This window comes from Ascidia mentula, chromosome 5 (assembly GCF_947561715.1).
Source record: "Ascidia mentula chromosome 5, kaAscMent1.1, whole genome shotgun sequence".
NCBI lineage: Eukaryota > Metazoa > Chordata > Ascidiacea > Phlebobranchia > Ascidiidae > Ascidia > Ascidia mentula.
In genome coordinates this window covers 1150766-1171796 of record NC_138570.1, presented here as the reverse complement: position 1 = coordinate 1171796, position 21031 = coordinate 1150766, and the positions used below count along the sequence as shown (strand labels likewise).

Sequence of the window (21031 nt, the reverse complement as noted above, 5' to 3'; positions counted from 1 at the left end):
TCCTATTAACAATTGTGAATATGTGCAAGCCTTGTGAAAGAGAACACACAGCAACGTTTCTTCACCGCCCAACAAGACAGATCAGGGTTTTATTGCGTTTCAAAAAAGAATGAGCCAAATTTTGATTAAAAAACAAATAATTTGGAATTTATCAAAAAACAACAACAACACAATTGTCTCCGATCCGTGGTTGTGAGTGAGAAGTTTAGTCCTAAAAACAAAACGTGCAGATGTGAAAAAAACTGTGGTTTGTGCCGAAATTCAAAACAATATAAGGTGTTAAAATGTGGTAAATACCCGATGGTCTCTGGCCTTGGATCTCATCTTGTTGAGTTGAGATTCCGCCATCTCTGCTCTCTCCTCCGCATCATCAAGCTCATGTTGAAGTTTTCTGTATTTGCCCAAGTTTGTGTTCGCTTGTTCCTCCTGGAAGAGAAATTGAAATTGTTGCAGAGATATTTGCCAGTTTAAACCCCCTGGCATTTACAATGAAATTTACAAGTCCAATGACAAGTACTGTCAACAAATTTGACAATGAAACTACTCGTAAATCACAACCTCATGATACTTACAGCTTCCTCAGCTTGTCTCTTGTATGTCTTGACCTTGATCTGAAGTTTATCAACGAGATCCTGGATTCTGGTGAGATTCTTCTTGTCCTCCTCACCCTGGTAGGTGATCTCCTTCAATTTCCTCTCAAGTTTACGTTGACTTTTCACTGAGTCGCCATTTCGTCTCTGCTCAGAATCCAACTCGTTCTCAAGTTCACGAATCTGTGTAAGAATAAATTGAGTAAATTATATTCCAACAAAAATTGTGGCAAGAAAGTATGAAAAACATATCTGGGAGATACGAAATAACTCTTCATTGTTTCGAGTGAAAAAACAAAATATTATTGCAATACATGTTGGTTTCTATAGTTTTCGTAAATAACAATTCCGCAAATATTTTCTTACTCTGGTCTCAAGCTTCTGAACTTGCTTCTTTCCTCCCTTCAATGCAATGTTCTCAGCTTCGTCCAATCTCTGTTGCAAGTCCTTGACAGTTTGTTCCATGTTCTTCTTCATTCTCTCCAAGTGAGAAGACAAGTCTTGTTCCTTTTTCAGTTCCTCGGCCATTGTTGCAGCCTGAAGTAAAATATAATTATTATCTATATATCAACATAGGAGGTATTTTTATATGAAATGCATGAACTTACGTCAACGATTGCTTTCTTTGCTTTGTCCTCAGCATTGCGTTGTTCTTGCACAGATTCTTCAACCTCTGATTGCATGGTTTGAAGTTCACCTTCAAGTTTTCGCTTCTGGTTGATGAGGGCTGTGTTTTGTGTGTGCAGGAGGTTCGATCGTTCACTAAGTGGAAATAATAATGTTACTAATGGTCGCTCGTTGCTTCGCATAACTTGGGAAAGATTCGAACCTGCTCTCGAGTAACTCAGTCTCAGCCAGTTTTCGGCCTCGTTCAGCTTGTTCAAGAGCTGATCGAAGTTCTTCGATTTCAGCTGTGAGAAGATTTCCTCGACGCTCAATTACAGCTGTCTGTTCTTGCAAGTCATCAGAGTGTCTCTGAGCTTCATCCACTTGCATCTCAAGATCCTACAAAGAAGTTTCATATTCATAATTCTGAAACACAACCTGTGCCACTCAAGGATGAAATTGCATTTGAATTATACCTTAATGTGAACTTGGACAGACTTGGCTTGCTTCTGTGCTTCTGATGCTTGTCTGGTGGCGTGACCAAGTTGAATTTCAAGGTCGTTGAGGTCACCTTCCATCTTCTTCTTGATGCGGACTGCCTCCTGGCGAGCTTTGCTCTCCGAATCCAAAGTGGTTTGCATCGATTCAATTGAACGTTGTTGGTTGCGTCTGTCGAACATAGTATTTATAAACACTCCGTAGAACTTTAAAATGATCTGAGGATCGTGATAATCACCTCTGGTTATCGATCTCCTCCTCCTTTTCTGAGACTCTTCTCTCAAACTCTTGCTTCACTTGAGCAAGCTCCACCTGCAATCGGAGGACCTTCGACTCTTCTCCTTCAATTGCTCCTTCAGCCTCCTCAAGAGCAGCTTGCATCTCGTTCCTCTCGTGTTCCAAAGTCCTCTTTGCCTTCTCAAGTTCATGGATGCTCTTTCCTCCTTCTCCAAGTTGATCGGTGAGATCGGCAATTTCCTCTGCATTGGAATAAGGTCGTTAATAACAAGAGTTGGTATGAATCAAAGGGTTTCTTGTTATGGGAACTACTGCGCAAAACTAATATGTTACATTTTGTGTGTGCGACAGATTTAATTAAACACAAACCTTGCAAGTTTTTGTTTTCTCGCTTCACAGTTTCAAGAGCGTCAAGAGATTCTTCGTAAGCATTCTTCATCTTGAAGAGTTCAGTGGAGAGGCTACGTGATTCCTTTTGGGATTGTTCCAATTCGACTTGGACTTCCTCTTGCTTTTGTTTGTGCTCGGAAAGAACCTTCATGTAATGTTCAGATTAAACCATGTCGGTGGTTTGTAGGATTAAATACCCAGCACTAAAGTGTGGGAGAATTTACAAACCTTGTCGAAGTTTCGTTGTTTCTTGTCAAGTGCAGCAGCTGCGGAATTGGATCTTTCCAAGTCGATTGTGAGATCCTCAATCTCTCCCTGAAGGCGGTTCTTGGTCTTCTCAAGACTTGATGCCTTGGCTTGCATGGCTTCAACTTGTTCCTCTGCATCCTGGAGACGGATTGCCAACTTCTTCCTGTAATTACAAGCAAGGGTTTAAAGGCAAATAAATAATAATTTACAGAACTCGGATTTTAATCCCAACGTACTTGGCATCTTCAAGCTCTTCAGTTCTCTGAATTGCGTCAGTTTCGTATTTGTTTCTCCATTGAGCAACTTCAGCGTTTGCCTTCGAAAGAGCTCGTTGAAGTTCAGCCTTGGCTTCTTGTTCCTCTTCGTATTGCTCCCGCAAGAGGTCGTTGTCGTGACGAGAGGCCTTCACAAGATTAAATGTTTACAAAACTGAAACGTCCCAATTCATAACAAGGGTAGATCATTACCTGTACGGCATGGGCAAGTGCAGCCTTAGCCTTAGTTTCCTCTTCAACAACTCGCTTCAATTCATCGATCTGTTGAGTTGAGCTGTTCTTGCTTCGTGTCAACTGAGCCATCAAGTGTTCGCGCTCTTCCAGTTGTCGGCCGAATTCACCTACAATGAGCATTTAGTGAGAATTCTATCACCTAACTTGCTTTTAATCCCTGCATCACATTTAAACCCTTTCTTACCATTCTCAGATGAAAGTCTGGCCTTGGCAGCGTTCAACTCATTCACTTCCTTGGTGAAGTTGTCGTTCTTCATCTTGGCCTCGTTAAGCTGTTCCTCCAAGTTACGAGACATCTTCTCGTAGTTGAGCTTGGCTTTAGTGACGCTCTCAACATTGGCTGCGAGATCATCAATTTCCATCTTCATCTCGCTCTTTTCCTTCTCCAACTTCTGCTTTACTCGTTGCAAGTTGTCGATCTGCACGAGAAGAGAAATTAAGCTTGGATTTCTTAATTTGAAAATTGAAATATGTAAAATATGTTTACCTGTTCACTCATTTCGGCCGAAGTGTCGGCATGTTTCTTTCGCAGAGTGGAAACTGTTGCCTCATGAGCCAAGTTGGATTCTTCCAATTCACGACGAAGTTTTGCAAATTCAGCTTCACGACGTTTGTTGAGCTCAATCTAAACAATTTGGTTGTTTAATAAGGCAACTTACTCAGTACTACAACCCTGATTGAAAGACGGTTCGTTACCTGAGCAGCAGTTGCTCCACCAGCTTCTTCAAGTCTCTCACTGAGCTCCTCCAACTCTCTGGAGAGATCAGCTCTCTGCTTCTCAACCTTTGCGCGAGCTGCACGCTCAGCTTCCAACTCCTCTTCAAGCTCTTCAATTCTAGCTTGGAGCTCCTTGATCTTCTTCTGGAGTTGAGCCACCAGAGCTTGTTCATCTTCCAACTTGGTAGCAAGCTGGCTGTACTCAAACTCTTGTTTCTTCAACTTCTCTTCAAGTCGTTGTTTGTCGTTCTCAAGATCCATCACTGTTTCTTGAGTAAGACGAAGATCTCCTTCCAACTTCCTCTTGGTTCTCTCAAGTTCCATCCTAAGTTTCTTCTCTTGCTCCAAGGAAGCTTCCAACTGCAAAAAATTGCTTCCTTATTACATTTGGCCCTGGTAAGTTTTTGTCTCATATTTAGAGAATCAAACTTACGTCATCAACTTGTTGTTCAAGTTTTGATTTCTGTTTTGTCAAACTGTTGACTTTGTCTTCTTCCGATTGAAGATCGTCAAGAGTTTGTTGGTGAGCTTCCTGAAGAGCTTTCTTCTCCTTCTGCAACTTGGCAATCTGCTCATCTTGAGTAGCCAACTCCTCTTGGAGATTTTTCAACTGAAATGAAAGTGATTTTATAAAAAACCTGAACACTTGATAACATCTTCAGCAAGCAATTAACAAACCTTGTTCTCAGTTGCGTGTTTTTCCTTCTCAACTTTAGCCAAAGTGATCTCAAGATCATCAATGTCCTTCTTTAACTCGGAACATTCGTCCTCCAACTTCCTCTTCTTGGACACGAGCTCGTTGTTAAGCTCCTCTTCATCCTCCAATCGCTCGTTGAGTTCCTTGATCTTTCCATCCAACTCAACCTTGGTCTTGATCAACTGGTCGCATCTGTCCTCACCATCGTCAATTTGATCTTGTTGCTGTGGAAGAAAAACAATGTTGCGGTTTTAGTTTAAGCATGAAGCATCAACTGTAACTATCGTTGTCTTGTAACAGATTACTTACAGCTTGGAGTTGCATGAGCAGATCGTTCTTCTCTTGGATGAAAGATACTTGCATCTCCTCCAGCTCCTTTCGTCTCTTCATTTCCTTCTCCAAGCTTACTTTGCACTCTTCGTAATCCTTCTCGAGGACTTCGAGTTCCTTTGCAGCTTCTGCGGTCTTGAGGAGTGGCTTGATCTTGAACATAAGCTTCATCCACTCCCATGTTGCCATTCCGAAGTAAGCTCTCAAGTTGGACTGGATCACGCGGCAAGCTTGTCTAATGGATGAAGACAAACAACGTTTATTTGTGAAGATTAATTTAGTTTGATGTTTTATGGATAAATATTTTACCTTCGCTCGATCATTTTCTGGTATTCCCTCCTCATGATCATTCCTCTCATGCGAGCTTGCACAAGCTTGAAGATCGATGACAATTTGTTGTCACGCATTTCTTCCAGTTTACCGATCATACCAGCACGGAAGAAAACCTAAACAATATTACCAAGCACATGTTTATGTTAACAAACGTACGTAGGTTTCTAGTATTGTTCAAAAAAGTTTTATTAACTTCTGACAGACACTAGCTTAAAGTTTTAATCACTTTAACAACGCATATATTCTTGTGATCTTTGTACCATCACGAATAAATAGATTTTTCTGTCATACGATATTATAAATACCTTGGTGTGACCAAGCTTGTAGCTTTCATGGTCGATGTCGATGCTTCCGAGAAGTTTCTCTGATGATTTCTTGCTGTCCATGAACTGACCTTCAGGTGCTGCGTTCGGGTTCAAGATGCGGTAACTAAGCAACAAACAACAATTAAATACTGTTCTTTGTGTGGTAAATATGGCTTGATGATGTAACAAACCGTTGCTTGAAGTCTCCGTATGGAATCCTGTTGGGGAATCCCTTCCTGCAGATACGAATACCTTCCAACACACCGTTACAACGGAGCTGATGGAGAACAAGATGAGACTCCATCATTCCTGGTTGTTTCTGCTCGTTGGGAATCAGACAACGGACGAAGTGGGGAGATGTTGATCTGAGTAAATAATTTTCATTATTTACTGAACATATTACACAACTAAAGTATATGTGCTCAAATGTCATGCGACGTTGTATTGAAAAAGCATTGGATGAATTTAAAAATAGTTCTTACTTCAAGTTGTTCATGAGGTTGTTGAGAGATTGTCTGTGGAGAGATGAGACTGTGTTGAAGGATCCTCCCTTCTTACGCTTTCCACCTTTGCCACCACCGCTGGCAGCTGAAACAGTTTCATGTTAGTATTTTCAAGACAATTAACTTGCTACTGTTAAGCTGTTTTAACAAACCTTCCTCTGGGCTCACGTATCCTTCCCAGATGGTTTGCATCAGTTTAAGGGAAGCCTTCTTGTAAAGATCGACCACGCTGTTGTTCACTGGATCCTTGTTCTTTTCCAACCATCCAGAAATGTTGTAACCGACCTTCGCACAGAGATGAGTTTAAGCTACAACAAAACCCTTCACCTAAATTGATAAGCTTACAGTTCCGGCGTAATGGTAAAGTTCGAAGTGAGCTTCGTATTTGGTTTTCTTGGTTGGTTTTCCGAAAGCTTTGCTCTTTCCGAGATGATTCTGGTAGAGTTTCTCCTTGAAACTGTTGTCGGAGGCTTTGGGGAACATGCATTCTTCCTCAAGGATCGACATGATTCCAAGTGGCTGTTGAATAATACAGTGATATTAATGTTGGCGTCGGGATGTTGATTGGAGAAGGATTTACGTGAAAAAATGTATTTACTACAAAATGTATTCACATAGAAGTGTTTACCTTCTCAATAAGTTCAATGCAAGCAGCCAAGTCCATTCCGAAATCGATGAAAGTCCATTGGATTCCTTCCTTCTTGTATTCTTCTTGTTCGAGGACGAACATGTGATGGTTGAAAAACTGTTGAAGTTTCTCATTGGTGAAGTTGATGCAGAGTTGTTCGAAGCTGTTGCACTAAACAGAGAAATAACAATTTCAATAAAAATTCACCTTTACTGAATCATAAAACTATAAGTGAAATCTTACGTCGAAGATTTCGAAGCCAGCAATATCCAGTACACCGATGAAGAAGCTTCTCGGCAACTTGGTGCTCAGAGTCTGGTTGATGAGTTTTACCAACCAATCGAAGTGACGACCGAACAGAGCTTTGCTGAGGGCTCCCAAACCGTATGAAACCTGAGAGGAAACGAATTAAGGAAATTGTTTTGCAAAATATTTCATGTGCATTTCAGTCGTCATACCTGGTTGCATGATTGACCTTTGCTGACGTATTCGTTTCCGACCTTGACACGTGGGTGGCACAAATACTTGACGAAGTCGGCGGAGTTGAGTCCGTACAAGTACGCAACTTTGTCAGCCTCTACAGAAGCATAGGGTTTGTTAGGAAGGCAATCACATAAAAATGTTGAACATGTTTAAGTTGACGAACCTTCGGTGCCGTCGGGCTCGGCTTGTTCCTCACGCTGCTTGTTCTTAAACTTCATGTTCTGTTGGTGGAGGATACCAGCCATGAGTCGGTAAATACCGTTGATCTCTTCCTGGCTGAAACCAAGGATGTGGAAAGCTTCCTGGAATGCAAATTAAGTGTAACCATTTTCTTGTTCAGTCAACATTACTAGTTGGTAAAACTTACGTCGGTCAAGAGCAGTTCCTGGTTATCATCGAGGTTGTCGACGGTGACAACACCCTGGCTGATCGTCTTGTAATCGTATGGGTCCTTGGTTAACAACAGTTGATCTAACAACAAAATTTAAATTGAAAGAGTTGTTTCAAACATTCTTTCATTAAAACCCATTATTCTCACCAATCAGTTCGGGTTTTCCTCCAGAGATGATCTGGTAGAAGATGTGATAATTACGTTCGCCTTCCAACTGGTAGATGACACGAGACTTTTCGAGCAAGTCTAAACAACATCCGGGTCATGTAGATGTTTGTAAAAGTCAAATGTTGCAAAGCGAACACAATACTTACAATGCTCAATGTCACCAGATGCCAACATTCCGGTGCTACCGAAGTGAATTCGGATGAACTTTCCCTGTTGTCAACAATTTTGCTGTTAGTGATTTTATCCACTATTAAGTTGTTATGTAAAACTTACGAAACGAGACGAGTTGTCGTTACGGACGGTCTTGGCGTTACCGAAAGCTTCCATAGCGGGGTTACATTGAACAATTTGATCTTCGAGAGTTCCCTGCAGACAAGTCAAGATTAGAGGTTTCAACTTAACAGATAAAAGTTTGGGTTTTTGGGACAAACCTTGGATTCATCTTGCTTGCCTCCGAAGGCCGCGACGAGAGCAAAGTATTGGATGACCTTCTTCGTGTTCACAGTTTTTCCTGCTCCAGATTCGCCACTAGATGGAGTAAATAGATCGGTTGTTACGTGATTAAGATTTGTTACAAATTGTTTGTTTGATCATTATGAATGCCACTTACGTAATCAACATGGATTGATTCTCACGATCTGGAAAAAAACAGGAAAATATTAAGTTTTAGAAAATTGCGTGTTTCGGTGTATTAGTGTTTTTTTAAGGATTAATGAGAAATTTGTAATTGGTCGAAACCTTTCTATAACTATGTTAAAATTTCTTTGCTTACTCATCAACATGTTGGCGTAAGCGTTGTCAGCGATCGAGTAAAGATGGGGAGGCATCTCTGTTCGTCGCTTGCCCTTGTAAGCATTGATGACGTATGGAGCGTACACTGGTAACATCTTGTAGGGGTTCACAGTCACACAGAAGAGACCAGAGTAAGTCTGAAAACGTAAAAAAGAATTTTGGTATTTGGCAGACGTAGTTTCGTTTGTTGGTGGAAAGCAAGTGTTGAATATGTATGAAGTCTTGATGTTGATTAACTCACGTAAATCATGAACGACTCGTATCGGCTTCTCAAGTTGTTGAGAACGCTAGCTTCGTTGAGGAAAGTCATGTTGGCCATATCCTCACACTTCTCATATCTCGGTGGGTTCATCTCCTGCAAGTCGTCTTCTTTCACCGTCATTTCCTGCCGAACACAAGTTTCGCATAGAAATCAATTTAGTTGCAACAATTTTAATTTGAATCAATCTTTAACTTCATGTCTGTTTCGACCACATTTTGTATTGCGAGGTTATACGCTGGGATTTTTTATATTTTGTTCAATTGTAAAATGAATACTTTTGATCAATTATTGAACCAACACTCGGCACAGATTCATGTTTAACTTCAAACTTATTCCATTTCTTACTTTTCCCCCTTCTGTAGCCTTGATCGTACATTTTCCTCCTTCGTTCTTGATCAACTCTCCGACGACGTAAGCGTTCTCCTTGTCGGGAAACCATACGTACTTCTTGCCTGAAACATTGTTGTTCACAAAAATATTAACTACTTACAGCGTACACATAACAACATAATTGACAGTCTTTTTTTCAGACTCAATACATTGTAAGAGTTATCACAGCAACATGTTTTGAACGTGTGACAGCCGTGACAGATCACCAACAGCTATCTTTACAAATAACGGTGAGAAATCCTCACTTCTGCTGCTTTGTAAACAACTAAGATTTTCTGTAGCAATCACACAAAGGCCTCTTGAAGGCAGCAGCGCGTTCTGCCTGAGGCCGCCAACGTTACTTTGGTCCGTTACACGATTTAATACATAGCACCCTGACAACTTGTTATCGCATTTTTCGATAAATTGGTCTTTGTGAAGGCGTTTGGCACCACAGCTGTTTAGCAGGGTTCCAATAACAGTTAAATTTTTGCCTAAACTTGTCCGATGTTTAAAATATTTTAAAGCCAGTAATAAGTGAAGTTGAAACTGTAAATTAGTTGCGAAACTAAATGCGTATTTTTAAAGTTTTATCTAACGTTGCGTCATACAAACAGAATGTAGGCGAATTGGAACTTTTAATATTACACAAAGCTGTTCATGAAGTTTTGTAACTAAAATCCTTCTTACCGTCGGGTTTCTTGGTCTGATTCTCAATAATCTTCTCACGGGTCATCCGGAGATAAGGAGCAGCATCCTGCACCGATTCGTAGTCGAACGTTGCCATGGTGACGAAAGATGAGCTGAGCAAAAACAGAATTACCCAAGTGAGTACACACTAGAAGTCAATATATTTCCATTGATGGTAAGTTTATTTTTGCCGTTTTAATCAACTCATCGTCTTGTAAATACTTCACATTTCTATGAAGCCGTCAACCAAGTTTAAATTATGTCACGTAATATTTTTACAACGTTAACAAAATATTGTTTTTATTCTTACCGAGTATTTGCTTGTAAGACTGTTGTGTCACAAGCAAAACAAATGATGTCTTCTCTCTGTTTCCAACCGCTTATAAAGACGCTCGACCTTTTTTCCTCAACTGGGCAGCTGTTACGTCACAATGACCGTCATTCGGTTCATGTCGTCACTTCATGCAGAGGGGCGATGATGTCGTAGAGACCAAGGTTTGCATTTCTAATTATATTAAAATATATCAGCTGTTTTTGGACTGGGAGTAGTTCATGCAGAAATCCTCTTCCCAGGAAGTTCAATTTTTAAATCCTTGGGTTTATTTCATGCAAAGTTTCTGATACAGTCAAACGAACGTCTGCTTCGTGCAATGCTGGTGCTGAGTTAAACCATCTTCCATGCTCAAACCGGGTGTTTTAATGCAATTGTTATAAAAACAAACACTGAACTACAATGTTTCGCATTTGAATAAATCCACTTTCACAATATACATGGTAACTTATATTTTCCGGTACAAAAATCAGGACAAGACGATACGTAAGTAACAGTACATAAGTTTGTGATTATATTGAAAGGGTGTAAGGATCGGTCTGTGACGGTCGCCATAGTTTCTTGACCTGCTACAAGTATACATTGTGTGTACGTGAAATAAATGATGCGTCCGCGGTCTTTTGGTGTAAAATGTCGGTAAACGTTTAATGTTCATCGATATAGCAACGCGCATATGATGCATACCGCACTTTTCTTACTATTTGCCTACTTTTAGGCGGTACCGAGATCATCAAAGCCGATGCAACGTATAAAATATGCATATATTTGTCATGCAGAGTTCCCTAACACGCATAGACATTATCGCCTAGCAAGGTGATGGATAACAACAGCGGTATCGGCACAGTGCAAAATGTGAAGGTGCCGACAACATATTAGGTGTTATAACGTCCAGTTGTCGACCTTCAAGCGAGGGAAAAAGGCCAACGGAGAGTTCGAGACGGTATAAAAGCAGCGGGATTCGTTGTTCCAAATCACAAGTTGACTTATCAGTCATCTATTTAACTTAATCACTCTACTGTGCGACTACAGTTCGAGGTAAGGATCAGATACAGGAAGGATAATAATACTAGGCGATTTTATAGTAAACTGGTTTCATGAAAGCGATTAAAACTAGCCAACAAATACTTAATTTTCTAAAGATCCCCAAATTTATTAAAGTTACTACGAAGTACTATAATGTTTTTTTCAACAAGTTTGAAAGCGACAAAGAACGTGAATACGAGAAAAATTTAGATAAAAACTTCAAAGTTTTAAACTTAAGCAAAACCTGCTTTCAGCTGAGTTATCACCATGGCAACGTTCGACTACGAATCGGTGCAGGATGCTGCTCCTTATCTTCGGATGACCCGTGAGAAGATTATTGAGAATCAGACCAAGAAACCCGACGGTGAGTGAAACAATTTTAAATTTAAAAGCTCACGATAAAGTTTGTCCGTTTGTTAAATTGGTTATAACGCCAACAAAACGCACAATTTACTACGAGACAAAGTGAGGTATTAAAGCACTTTATTGCAAACGCAAATCGTCACAAATTGGACTTTTATTGTGTTGTAAGTAGCACGTGTGAATATTTTTGTGAACAACAATGTTTCAGGCAAGAAGTACGTATGGTTTCCCGACAAGGAGAACGCTTACGTCGTCGGAGAGTTGATCAAGAACGAAGGAGGAAAATGTACGATCAAGGCTACAGAAGGAGGAAAAGTAAGAAATGGAATAAGTTTGAAGTTAAACATAAACCTGTGCCGAGTGTTGGTTCAACTGTTAATAAAAGTATTCGCCATATATTTAAACGAAATATAATAAATCCCTCGCATTACAAAATGTCGTCGAAACAGACATGAAGGTTAAAGATTGTTTCAAATTAAAATTGTTGCAACTGAATTGATTTCTATGTGAAACTTGTGTTCTCCAGGAAATGACGGTGAAAGAAGACGACTTGCAGGAGATGAACCCACCGAGATATGAGAAGTGTGAGGATATGGCCAACATGACTTTCCTCAACGAAGCTAGCGTTCTCAACAACTTGAGAAGCCGATACGAGTCCTTCATGATTTACGTGAGTTCATCAACAACAAGACTTCATACATATTCAACACTTGCTTTCCACCAACAAACGAAACTACATCTGCCAAATATCAAAATACTTTACGTTTTCAGACTTACTCCGGTCTCTTCTGTGTGACTGTGAACCCCTACAAGATGTTGCCAGTGTACGCTCCATACGTCATCAATGCTTACAAGGGCAAGCGACGAACTGAGATGCCTCCCCATCTTTACTCGATCGCTGACAACGCTTACGCCAACATGTTGATGAGTAAGCAAAGAAATTTTAACTTAGTTATAGAAATGTTTCGACCAATTACAAATTTCTCATTAATCCTTAAAAAAACACTAATACACAGAAACACGAAATTTTCTAAAACTTAATATTTTCCTGTTTTTTTCCAGATCGTGAGAATCAATCCATGTTGATTACGTAAGTGGCATTCATAATGATCAAACAAACAATTTGTAACAAAATCACGTAACAACCGATCTATTTACTCCATCTAGTGGCGAATCTGGAGCAGGAAAAACTGTGAACACGAAGAAGGTCATCCAATACTTTGCTCTTGTCGCTGCCTTCGGAGGCAAGCAAGATGAATCCAAGGTTTGTCCCAAAAACCCAAACTTTTATCTGTTAAGTTGAAACCTTCTAATCTTGACTTGTTTGCAGGGAACTCTCGAAGATCAAATTGTTCAATGTAACCCCGCTATGGAAGCTTTCGGTAACGCCAAGACCGTCCGTAACGACAACTCGTCTCGTTTCGTAAGTTTTACATTACAACTTAATAGTGGATAAAATCACTAACAGTAAAATTGTTGAAAACAGGGAAAGTTCATCCGAATTCACTTCGGTAGCACCGGAATGTTGGCATCTGGTGACATTGAGCATTGTAAGTATTGTGTTCGCTTTGCAACACTTGACTTTTACAAACATCTACATGACCCGGATGTTGTTTAGACTTGCTCGAAAAGTCTCGTGTCATCTACCAGTTGGAAGGCGAACGTAATTATCACATCTTCTACCAGATCATCTCTGGAGGAAAACCCGAACTGATTGGTGAGAATAACGGGGTTTAATGAAAGAATGTTTGAAACAACTCTTTCAATTTAAATTTTGTTGTTAGATCAACTCTTGTTAACCAAGGACCCATACGATTACAAGACGATCAGCCAGGGTGTTGTCACCGTCGACAACCTCGATGATAACCAGGAATTGCTCTTGACCGACGTAAGTTTTACCAACTAGTAATGTTGACTGAACAAGGAATCGGATACACTTAATTTGCATTCCAGGAAGCTTTCCGCATCCTTGGTTTCAGCCAGGAAGAGATCAACGGGATTTACCGACTCATGGCTGGTATCCTCCACCAACAGAACATGAAGTTCAAGAACAAGCAGCGTGAGGAACAAGCCGAGCCCGACGGCACCGAAGGTTCGTCAACTTAAACATGTTCAACATTTTTATGTGATTGCCTTCCTAACAAACCCTATCTTTCTATAGAGGCTGACAAAGTTGCGTACTTGTACGGACTCAACTCCGCCGACTTCGTCAAGTATTTGTGCCACCCACGTGTCAAGGTCGGAAACGAATACGTCAGCAAAGGTCAATCATGCAACCAGGTATGACGACTGAAATGCACATGAAATATTTCGTCAAGCAAAACAATTTCCCTAATTCGTTTCCTCTCAGGTTTCATACGGTTTGGGAGCCCTCAGCAAAGCTCTGTTCGGTCGTCACTTCGATTGGTTGGTAAAACTTATCAACCAGACTCTGAGCACCAAGCTGCCGAGAAGCTTCTTCATCGGTGTACTGGATATTGCTGGCTTCGAAATCTTCGACGTAAGATTTCACTTGTAGTTTTATGATTCAGTAAAGGTGAATTTTTATTGAAATTGTTATTTCTCTGTTTAGTGCAACAGCTTCGAACAACTCTGCATCAACTTCACCAATGAGAAACTTCAACAGTTTTTCAACCATCACATGTTCGTCCTCGAACAAGAAGAATACAAGAAGGAAGGAATCCAATGGACTTTCATCGATTTCGGAATGGACTTGGCTGCTTGCATTGAACTTATTGAGAAGGTAAACACTTCTATGTGAATACATTTTATAGTAAATACATTTTTTCACGTAAATCCTTCTCCAATCAACATCCCGTAACCAACATTAACATCACTGTATTATTCAACAGCCACTTGGAATCATGTCGATCCTTGAGGAAGAATGCATGTTCCCCAAAGCTTCCGACAACAGTTTCAAGGAGAAACTCTACCAGAACCATCTTGGAAAGAGCAAAGCTTTCGGAAAACCAACCAAGAAAACCAAATACGAAGCTCACTTCGAACTTTACCATTACGCCGGAACTGTAAGCTCATCAATTTAGGTGAAGGGTTTTGTTGTAGCTTAAACTCATCTCTGTGCGAAGGTCGGTTACAACATTTCTGGATGGTTGGAGAAGAACAAGGATCCAGTGAACAACAGCGTGGTCGATCTTTACAAGAAGGCTTCCCTTAAACTGATGCAAACCATCTGGGAAGGATACGTGAGCCCAGAGGAAGGTTGGTTAAAACAGCTTAACACTAGCTAGTAAATTGTCTTGAAAATACTAACAGGAAACTGTTTCAGCTGCCAGCGGTGGTGGCAAAGGTGGAAAGCGTAAGAAGGGAGGATCCTTCAACACAGTCTCATCTCTCCACAGACAATCTCTCAACAACCTCATGAACAACTTGAAGTAAGAACTATTTTTAAATTCATCCAATACTTTTTTAACATAACGTCGCATTTCTTTTAGAGCACATATACTTTAGTTGTGTAATATTTTCAGTTAATGATGAAAATTCTTTACTCAGATCAACATCTCCCCACTTCGTCCGTTGTCTGATTCCCAACGAGCAGAAACAACCAGGAATGATGGAGTCTCATCTTGTTCTCCATCAGCTCCGTTGTAACGGTGTGTTGGAAGGTATTCGTATCTGCAGGAAGGGATTCCCCAACAGGATTCCATACGGAGACTTCAAGCAACGGTTTGTTACATCATCAAGCCATATTTAACATACAAAGAACAGTATTTAATTGTTGTTTGTTGCTTAGTTACCGCATCTTGAACCCGAACGCAGCACCTGAAGGTCAGTTCATGGACAGCAAGAAATCATCAGAGAAACTTCTCGGAAGCATCGACATCGACCATGAAAGCTACAAGCTTGGTCACACCAAGGTATTTATAATAACGTTTGGATTACGGATTGACATATTACCACTGCGGTACAAGTTACAATAAAATATGCATTATTTAAGATATATGGCAGTTCTAATCGATAGTAATTGTGCAATGCCATGAAAAAACCTCTGTGAAACAATACTAAGAACCAACATGTCTTTGGGAATATAAACATGTGCTTGGTAATATTGTTTAGGTTTTCTTCCGTGCTGGTATGATCGGTAAACTGGAAGAAATGCGTGACAACAAATTGTCATCGATCTTCAAGCTCGTGCAAGCTCGCATGAGAGGAATGATCATGAGGAGGGAATACCAGAAAATGATCGAGCGAAGGTAAAATATTTATCCATAAAACATCAAACTAAATTAATCTTCACAAATAAACGTTGTTTGTCTTCATCCATTAGACAAGCTTGCCGCGTGATCCAGTCCAACTTGAGAGCTTACTTCGGAATGGCAACATGGGAGTGGATGAAGCTTATGTTCAAGATCAAGCCACTCCTCAAGACCGCAGAAGCTGCAAAGGAACTCGAAGTCCTCGAGAAGGATTACGAAGAGTGCAAAGTGAACTTGGAGAAGGAAATGAAGAGACGAAAGGAGTTGGAGGAGATGCAAGTATCTTTCATCCAAGAGAAGAACGATCTGCTCATGCAACTCCAAGCTGTAAGTAATCTGTTACAAGACAACGATAGTTATAGTTGATGCTTCATGCTTAAACTAAAACCGCAACATTGTTTTTCTTCCACAGCAACAAGATCAAATTGACGATGGTGAGGACAGATGCGACCAGTTGATCAAGACCAAGGTTGAGTTGGATGGAAAGATCAAGGAACTCAACGAGCGATTGGAGGATGAAGAGGAGCTTAACAACGAGCTCGTGTCCAAGAAGAGGAAGTTGGAGGACGAATGTTCCGAGTTAAAGAAGGACATTGATGATCTTGAGATCACTTTGGCTAAAGTTGAGAAGGAAAAGCACGCAACTGAGAACAAGGTTTGTTAATTGCTTGCTGAAGATGTTATCAAGAGTTCAGGTTTTTTTAAATCACTTTCATTTCAGTTGAAAAATCTCCAAGAGGAGTTGGCTACTCAAGATGAGCAGATTGCCAAGTTGCAGAAGGAGAAGAAAGCTCTTCAGGAAGCTCACCAACAAACTCTTGACGATCTTCAATCGGAAGAAGACAAAGTCAACAGTTTGACCAAACAGAAGTCCAAACTCGAACAACAAGTTGATGACGTAAGTTTGATTCTCTTAATATGAGACAAAAACTTACCAGGACCAAATGTAACACGAATGCAATTTTTTGCAGTTGGAAGCTTCCTTGGAGCAAGAGAAGAAACTTAGGATGGAACTTGAGAGAACCAAGAGGAAGTTGGAAGGAGATCTTCGTCTTACTCAAGAAACAGTGATGGATCTTGAGAACGACAAACAACGACTTGAAGAGAAGTTGAAGAAGCAAGAGTTTGAGTACAGCCAGCTTGCTACCAAGTTGGAAGATGAACAAGCTCTGGTGGCTCAACTCCAGAAGAAGATCAAGGAGCTCCAAGCTAGAATTGAAGAGCTTGAAGAGGAGTTGGAAGCTGAGCGTGCAGCTCGCGCAAAGGTCGAGAAGCAGAGAGCTGATCTTTCCAGAGAGTTGGAGGAGCTCAGCGAGAGACTTGAAGAAGCTGGTGGAGCAACTGCTGCTCAGGTAACGAAATTTATTATAGGGTTGTAGTGTTTAGTAAATTACTGTATTTAACGACTTTATCATTTAGATTGAGCTCAACAAACGTCGTGAAGCTGAATTCGCAAAACTTCGTCGTGAATTGGAAGAATCCAACTTGGCTCATGAGGCCACAGTTTCCACTCTGCGAAAGAAACATGCCGACACCTCGGCCGAAATGAGTGAACAAGTAAATATATTTGATTCATTTCGATTTTCAATTGAAGAAAACCAAACTTAAAGTTTTTCCTCTCCTTGTACAGATCGACAACTTGCAACGAGTGAAGCAGAAGTTGGAGAAGGAAAAGAGCGAGATGAAGATGGAAATTGATGATCTCGCAGCCAATGTTGAGAGCGTCACTAAAGCCAAGCTCAACTACGAGAAGATGTCTCGTAACTTGGAGGAACAACTTAACGAGGCCAAGATGAAGAACGACAACTTCACCAAGGAAGTGAACGAATTGAACGCAGCCAAGGCCAGACTTTCATCTGAGAATGGTAAGAAAGAGTTTAAATGTGATGCAGGGATTCAAAGCAATTTTGCGATAGAATTCTCACCAACTGCTCATTGTAGGTGAATTCGGCCGACAATTGGAAGAGCGCGAACACTTGATGGCTCAGTTGACACGAAGCAAGAACAGCTCAACTCAACAGATCGATGAATTGAAGCGAGTTGTTGAAGAGGAAACTAAGGCTAAGGCTGCACTTGCCCATGCCGTACAGGTAATGATTTACCCTTGTTTTGAATTTCGATGTTTTAGTTTTGTAAACATTTAATCTTGTGAAGGCCTCTCGTCACGACAACGACCTCTTGCGGGAGCAATACGAAGAGGAACAAGAAGCCAAGGCTGAACTTCAACGAGCTCTTTCGAAGGCAAACGCTGAAGTTGCTCAATGGAGAAACAAATACGAAACTGACGCCATTCAGAGAACTGAAGAGCTTGAAGATGCCAAGTACGTTTGGATTAAATAACGAATTCTGTAAATTATTGATTATTTGGCTTTTAACTCCATACGCCTGTAATTACAGGAAGAAGTTGGCAATCCGTCTTCAGGATGCTGAGGAACAAGTTGAAGCCATGCAAGCCAAGGCATCAAGTCTTGAGAAGACCAAGAACCGTCTTCAGGGAGAGATTGAGGATCTCACAATCGACTTGGAAAGATCCAACTCCGCTGCTGCTGCACTTGACAAGAAACAACGAAACTTCGACAAGGTTTGTAAATTCTCCCACACTTTAGTGCTGGGTATTTAACCCTACAAACCACCGACATGGTTTTAATCTGAACTTTTCATGAAGGTTCTTTCCGAGCACAAACAAAAGCAAGAGGAAGTCCAAGTCGAATTGGAACAATCCCAAAAGGAATCACGCAGTCTCTCCACTGAACTCTTTAAGATGAAGAATGCTTACGAAGAATCTCTTGACGCTCTTGAAACTGTGAAGCGAGAAAACAAAAACTTGCAAGGTGTGTGATCTGGAAGCAAAACGTCGGTATTAAATAAATCGGTTGCAAACCTCTGTAGCGAAATATATTAGTTTTGCGCAGTAGTTCCCATAACAAGAAACCCTTTGATTCATTCCAACACTTGATATTAACGACCTTATTCCAATGCAGAGGAAATTGCTGATCTCACCGATCAACTTGGAGAAGGAGGAAAAAGCATTCATGAACTCGAGAAGGCAAAGAGGACTTTGGAACACGAGAGGAACGAGATGCAAGCTGCTCTTGAGGAGGCTGAAGGAGCAATTGAAGGAGAAGAGTCGAAGGTCCTCCGATTGCAGGTGGAGCTTGCTCAAGTGAAGCAAGAGTTTGAGAGAAGAGTCTCAGAAAAGGAGGAGGAGATCGATAACCAGAGGTGATTATCACGATCCTCAGATCATTTTAAAGTTCTACGGAGTGTTTATAAATACTATGTTCGACAGACGCAACCAACAACGTTCAATTGAATCGATGCAAACCACTTTGGATTCGGAGAGCAAAGCTCGCCAGGAGGCAGTCCGCATCAAGAAGAAGATGGAAGGTGACCTCAACGACCTTGAAATTCAACTTGGTCACGCCACCAGACAAGCATCAGAAGCACAGAAGCAAGCCAAGTCTGTCCAAGCCCACATTAAGGTATAATTCAAAAATTTCATCGTTGAGTGGCACAGGTTGTTTTTCAGAATTATGAATATAAAACTTTTTGTAGGATCTTGAGATGCAAGTGGATGAAGCTCAGAGACACTCTGATGACTTGCAAGAACAGACAGCTGTAATCGAGCGCCGAGGAAATCTTCTCACAGCTGAAATCGAAGAACTTCGATCAGCTCTTGAACAAGCTGAACGAGGCCGAAAACTGGCAGAGACAGAGTTACTCGAGAGCAGGTTCGAATCTTTCCCAAGTTATGCGAAGCAACATGCGACTTTTAGTAACATTATTATTTCCACTTAGTGAACGATCGAACCTCCTGCACACACAAAACACAGCCCTCATCAACCAGAAGCGCAAACTTGAAGGTGAACTTCAAACCATGCAATCAGAGGTTGAAGAATCTGTGCAAGAACAACGCAATGCTGAGGACAAAGCAAAGAAAGCCATCGTTGACGTTAGTTGATGCATTTCATATAAAAATACCTCGTATGTTGATGTATAGATAATAATTATATTTTACTTCAGGCTGCAACAATGGCCGAGGAACTGAAGAAGGAACAAGACTTGTCTTCTCACTTGGAGAGAATGAAGAAGAACATGGAACAAACTGTGAAGGACTTGCAACAGAGATTGGACGAAGCTGAGAACATTGCATTGAAGGGAGGAAAGAAGCAAGTTCAGAAGCTTGAGACCAGAGTAAGAAAATATTTGCGGAATTGTTAGTTGCGAAAACTACAGAAACCAACATGTATTGCAATAATATTTTGTTTTTTTTACACGAAACAACAAAGAGTTTCGTATCTCTCAGCAACCAAACCTTAATCATTAAAGCAGCGATATGTTTTTCATACTTTCTTGCCACAATTATTGATGGAATATAATTAACTCAATTTATTCTTACACAGATTCGTGAACTTGAGAACGAGTTGGATTCTGAGCAGAGACGAAATGGCGACTCAGTGAAAAGTCAACGTAAACTTGAGAGGAAATTGAAGGAGATCACCTACCAGGGTGAGGAGGACAAGAAGAATCTCACCAGAATCCAGGATCTCGTTGATAAACTTCAGATCAAGGTCAAGACATACAAGAGACAAGCTGAGGAAGCTGTAAGTATCATTTTAGAGGTTGTGATTTACTAGTAGTTTCATTGTCATATTTGCTGACAGTACTTGTCATTGGACTTGTAAATTTCAATGTAAATACCGGATGTTTAAACTGACAAATATCTCTGCAACAATTTCAATTTCTCTTCCAGGAGGAACAAGCGAACACAAACTTGGGCAAATACAGAAAACTTCAACATGAGCTTGATGATGCGGAGGAGAGAGCAGAGATGGCGGAATCTCAACTCAACAAGATGAGATCCAAGGCCAGAGACGTAAAGGTGAGGAAAATTTACGTTTAGTCATTATCTGGCAAACAATAAATCTCTTTGATATCAATTTTTCAAACAATATTACTTTAAATGTAAACATAATTATATATAAGCAATGTGGAGCCAATAATATGAATTGTGTATAAGCTGCAGACAGATGGCCACTGTTTCGACCTAAAAGGTCTCATCAGTTCAGCTGGCCGTTTGGCCAGCAAAGTCGTCTGATAGTCACACCAGCTGAACTGATGAGACCTTTTAGGTCGAAACAGTGGCCATCTGTCTGCAGCTTATACATAATTATAAATACTCTTAACCTTTTTGCTAATAATGTTATAAATGGCAATTATAAAGCGATTTTATATTTCATTTTTTCAACGAAATGCAAGATAACTTTAAGAATAAACATACACAAGAATTGTCCTGACCTTTCTGCTTATAATATCAAAAATTATTTTAAAAAATATTTAAAATTCCAACTTC

The 21031-nt window shown here is 40.5% G+C and overlaps 2 protein-coding genes across 2 annotated transcripts; one reads left to right on the top strand and one right to left on the bottom strand.

Annotated features, from left to right (window-relative positions):
- Positions 1-205: 205 nt before the first annotated feature.
- Positions 206-9844, bottom strand: LOC145901767 (myosin-6-like). The gene is made up of 38 exons (XM_082989540.1): positions 9748-9844; positions 9034-9140; positions 8668-8811; positions 8407-8563; positions 8245-8272; positions 8066-8162; positions 7908-8000; positions 7781-7844; positions 7614-7712; positions 7443-7546; positions 7239-7377; positions 7051-7169; positions 6836-6985; positions 6593-6763; positions 6310-6483; positions 6117-6249; positions 5944-6049; positions 5653-5826; positions 5462-5585; positions 5133-5269; positions 4803-5058; positions 4475-4717; positions 4230-4406; positions 3776-4156; positions 3567-3704; positions 3264-3498; positions 3038-3186; positions 2807-2973; positions 2550-2733; positions 2301-2466; positions 1933-2173; positions 1673-1865; positions 1420-1595; positions 1199-1352; positions 957-1127; positions 573-773; positions 298-426; positions 206-211 (listed from the first exon to the last, which is right to left on the bottom strand). The coding sequence occupies exons 1-38, from the start codon at positions 9842-9844 to the stop codon at positions 206-208; spliced, it is 5784 nt and encodes a 1927-aa protein (XP_082845666.1).
- Positions 9845-11368: 1524 nt separating this feature from the next.
- Positions 11369-20581, top strand: LOC145901765 (myosin-6-like). The gene is made up of 37 exons (XM_082989538.1): positions 11369-11465; positions 11673-11779; positions 11991-12134; positions 12236-12392; positions 12527-12554; positions 12632-12728; positions 12795-12887; positions 12951-13014; positions 13083-13181; positions 13249-13352; positions 13418-13556; positions 13626-13744; positions 13815-13964; positions 14037-14207; positions 14317-14490; positions 14551-14683; positions 14751-14856; positions 14975-15148; positions 15216-15339; positions 15539-15675; positions 15750-16005; positions 16091-16333; positions 16400-16576; positions 16650-17030; positions 17098-17235; positions 17309-17543; positions 17620-17768; positions 17833-17999; positions 18076-18259; positions 18344-18509; positions 18660-18900; positions 18968-19160; positions 19234-19409; positions 19477-19630; positions 19702-19872; positions 20082-20282; positions 20432-20581. The coding sequence occupies exons 1-37, from the start codon at positions 11369-11371 to the stop codon at positions 20579-20581; spliced, it is 5799 nt and encodes a 1932-aa protein (XP_082845664.1).
- Positions 20582-21031: the final 450 nt, after the last annotated feature.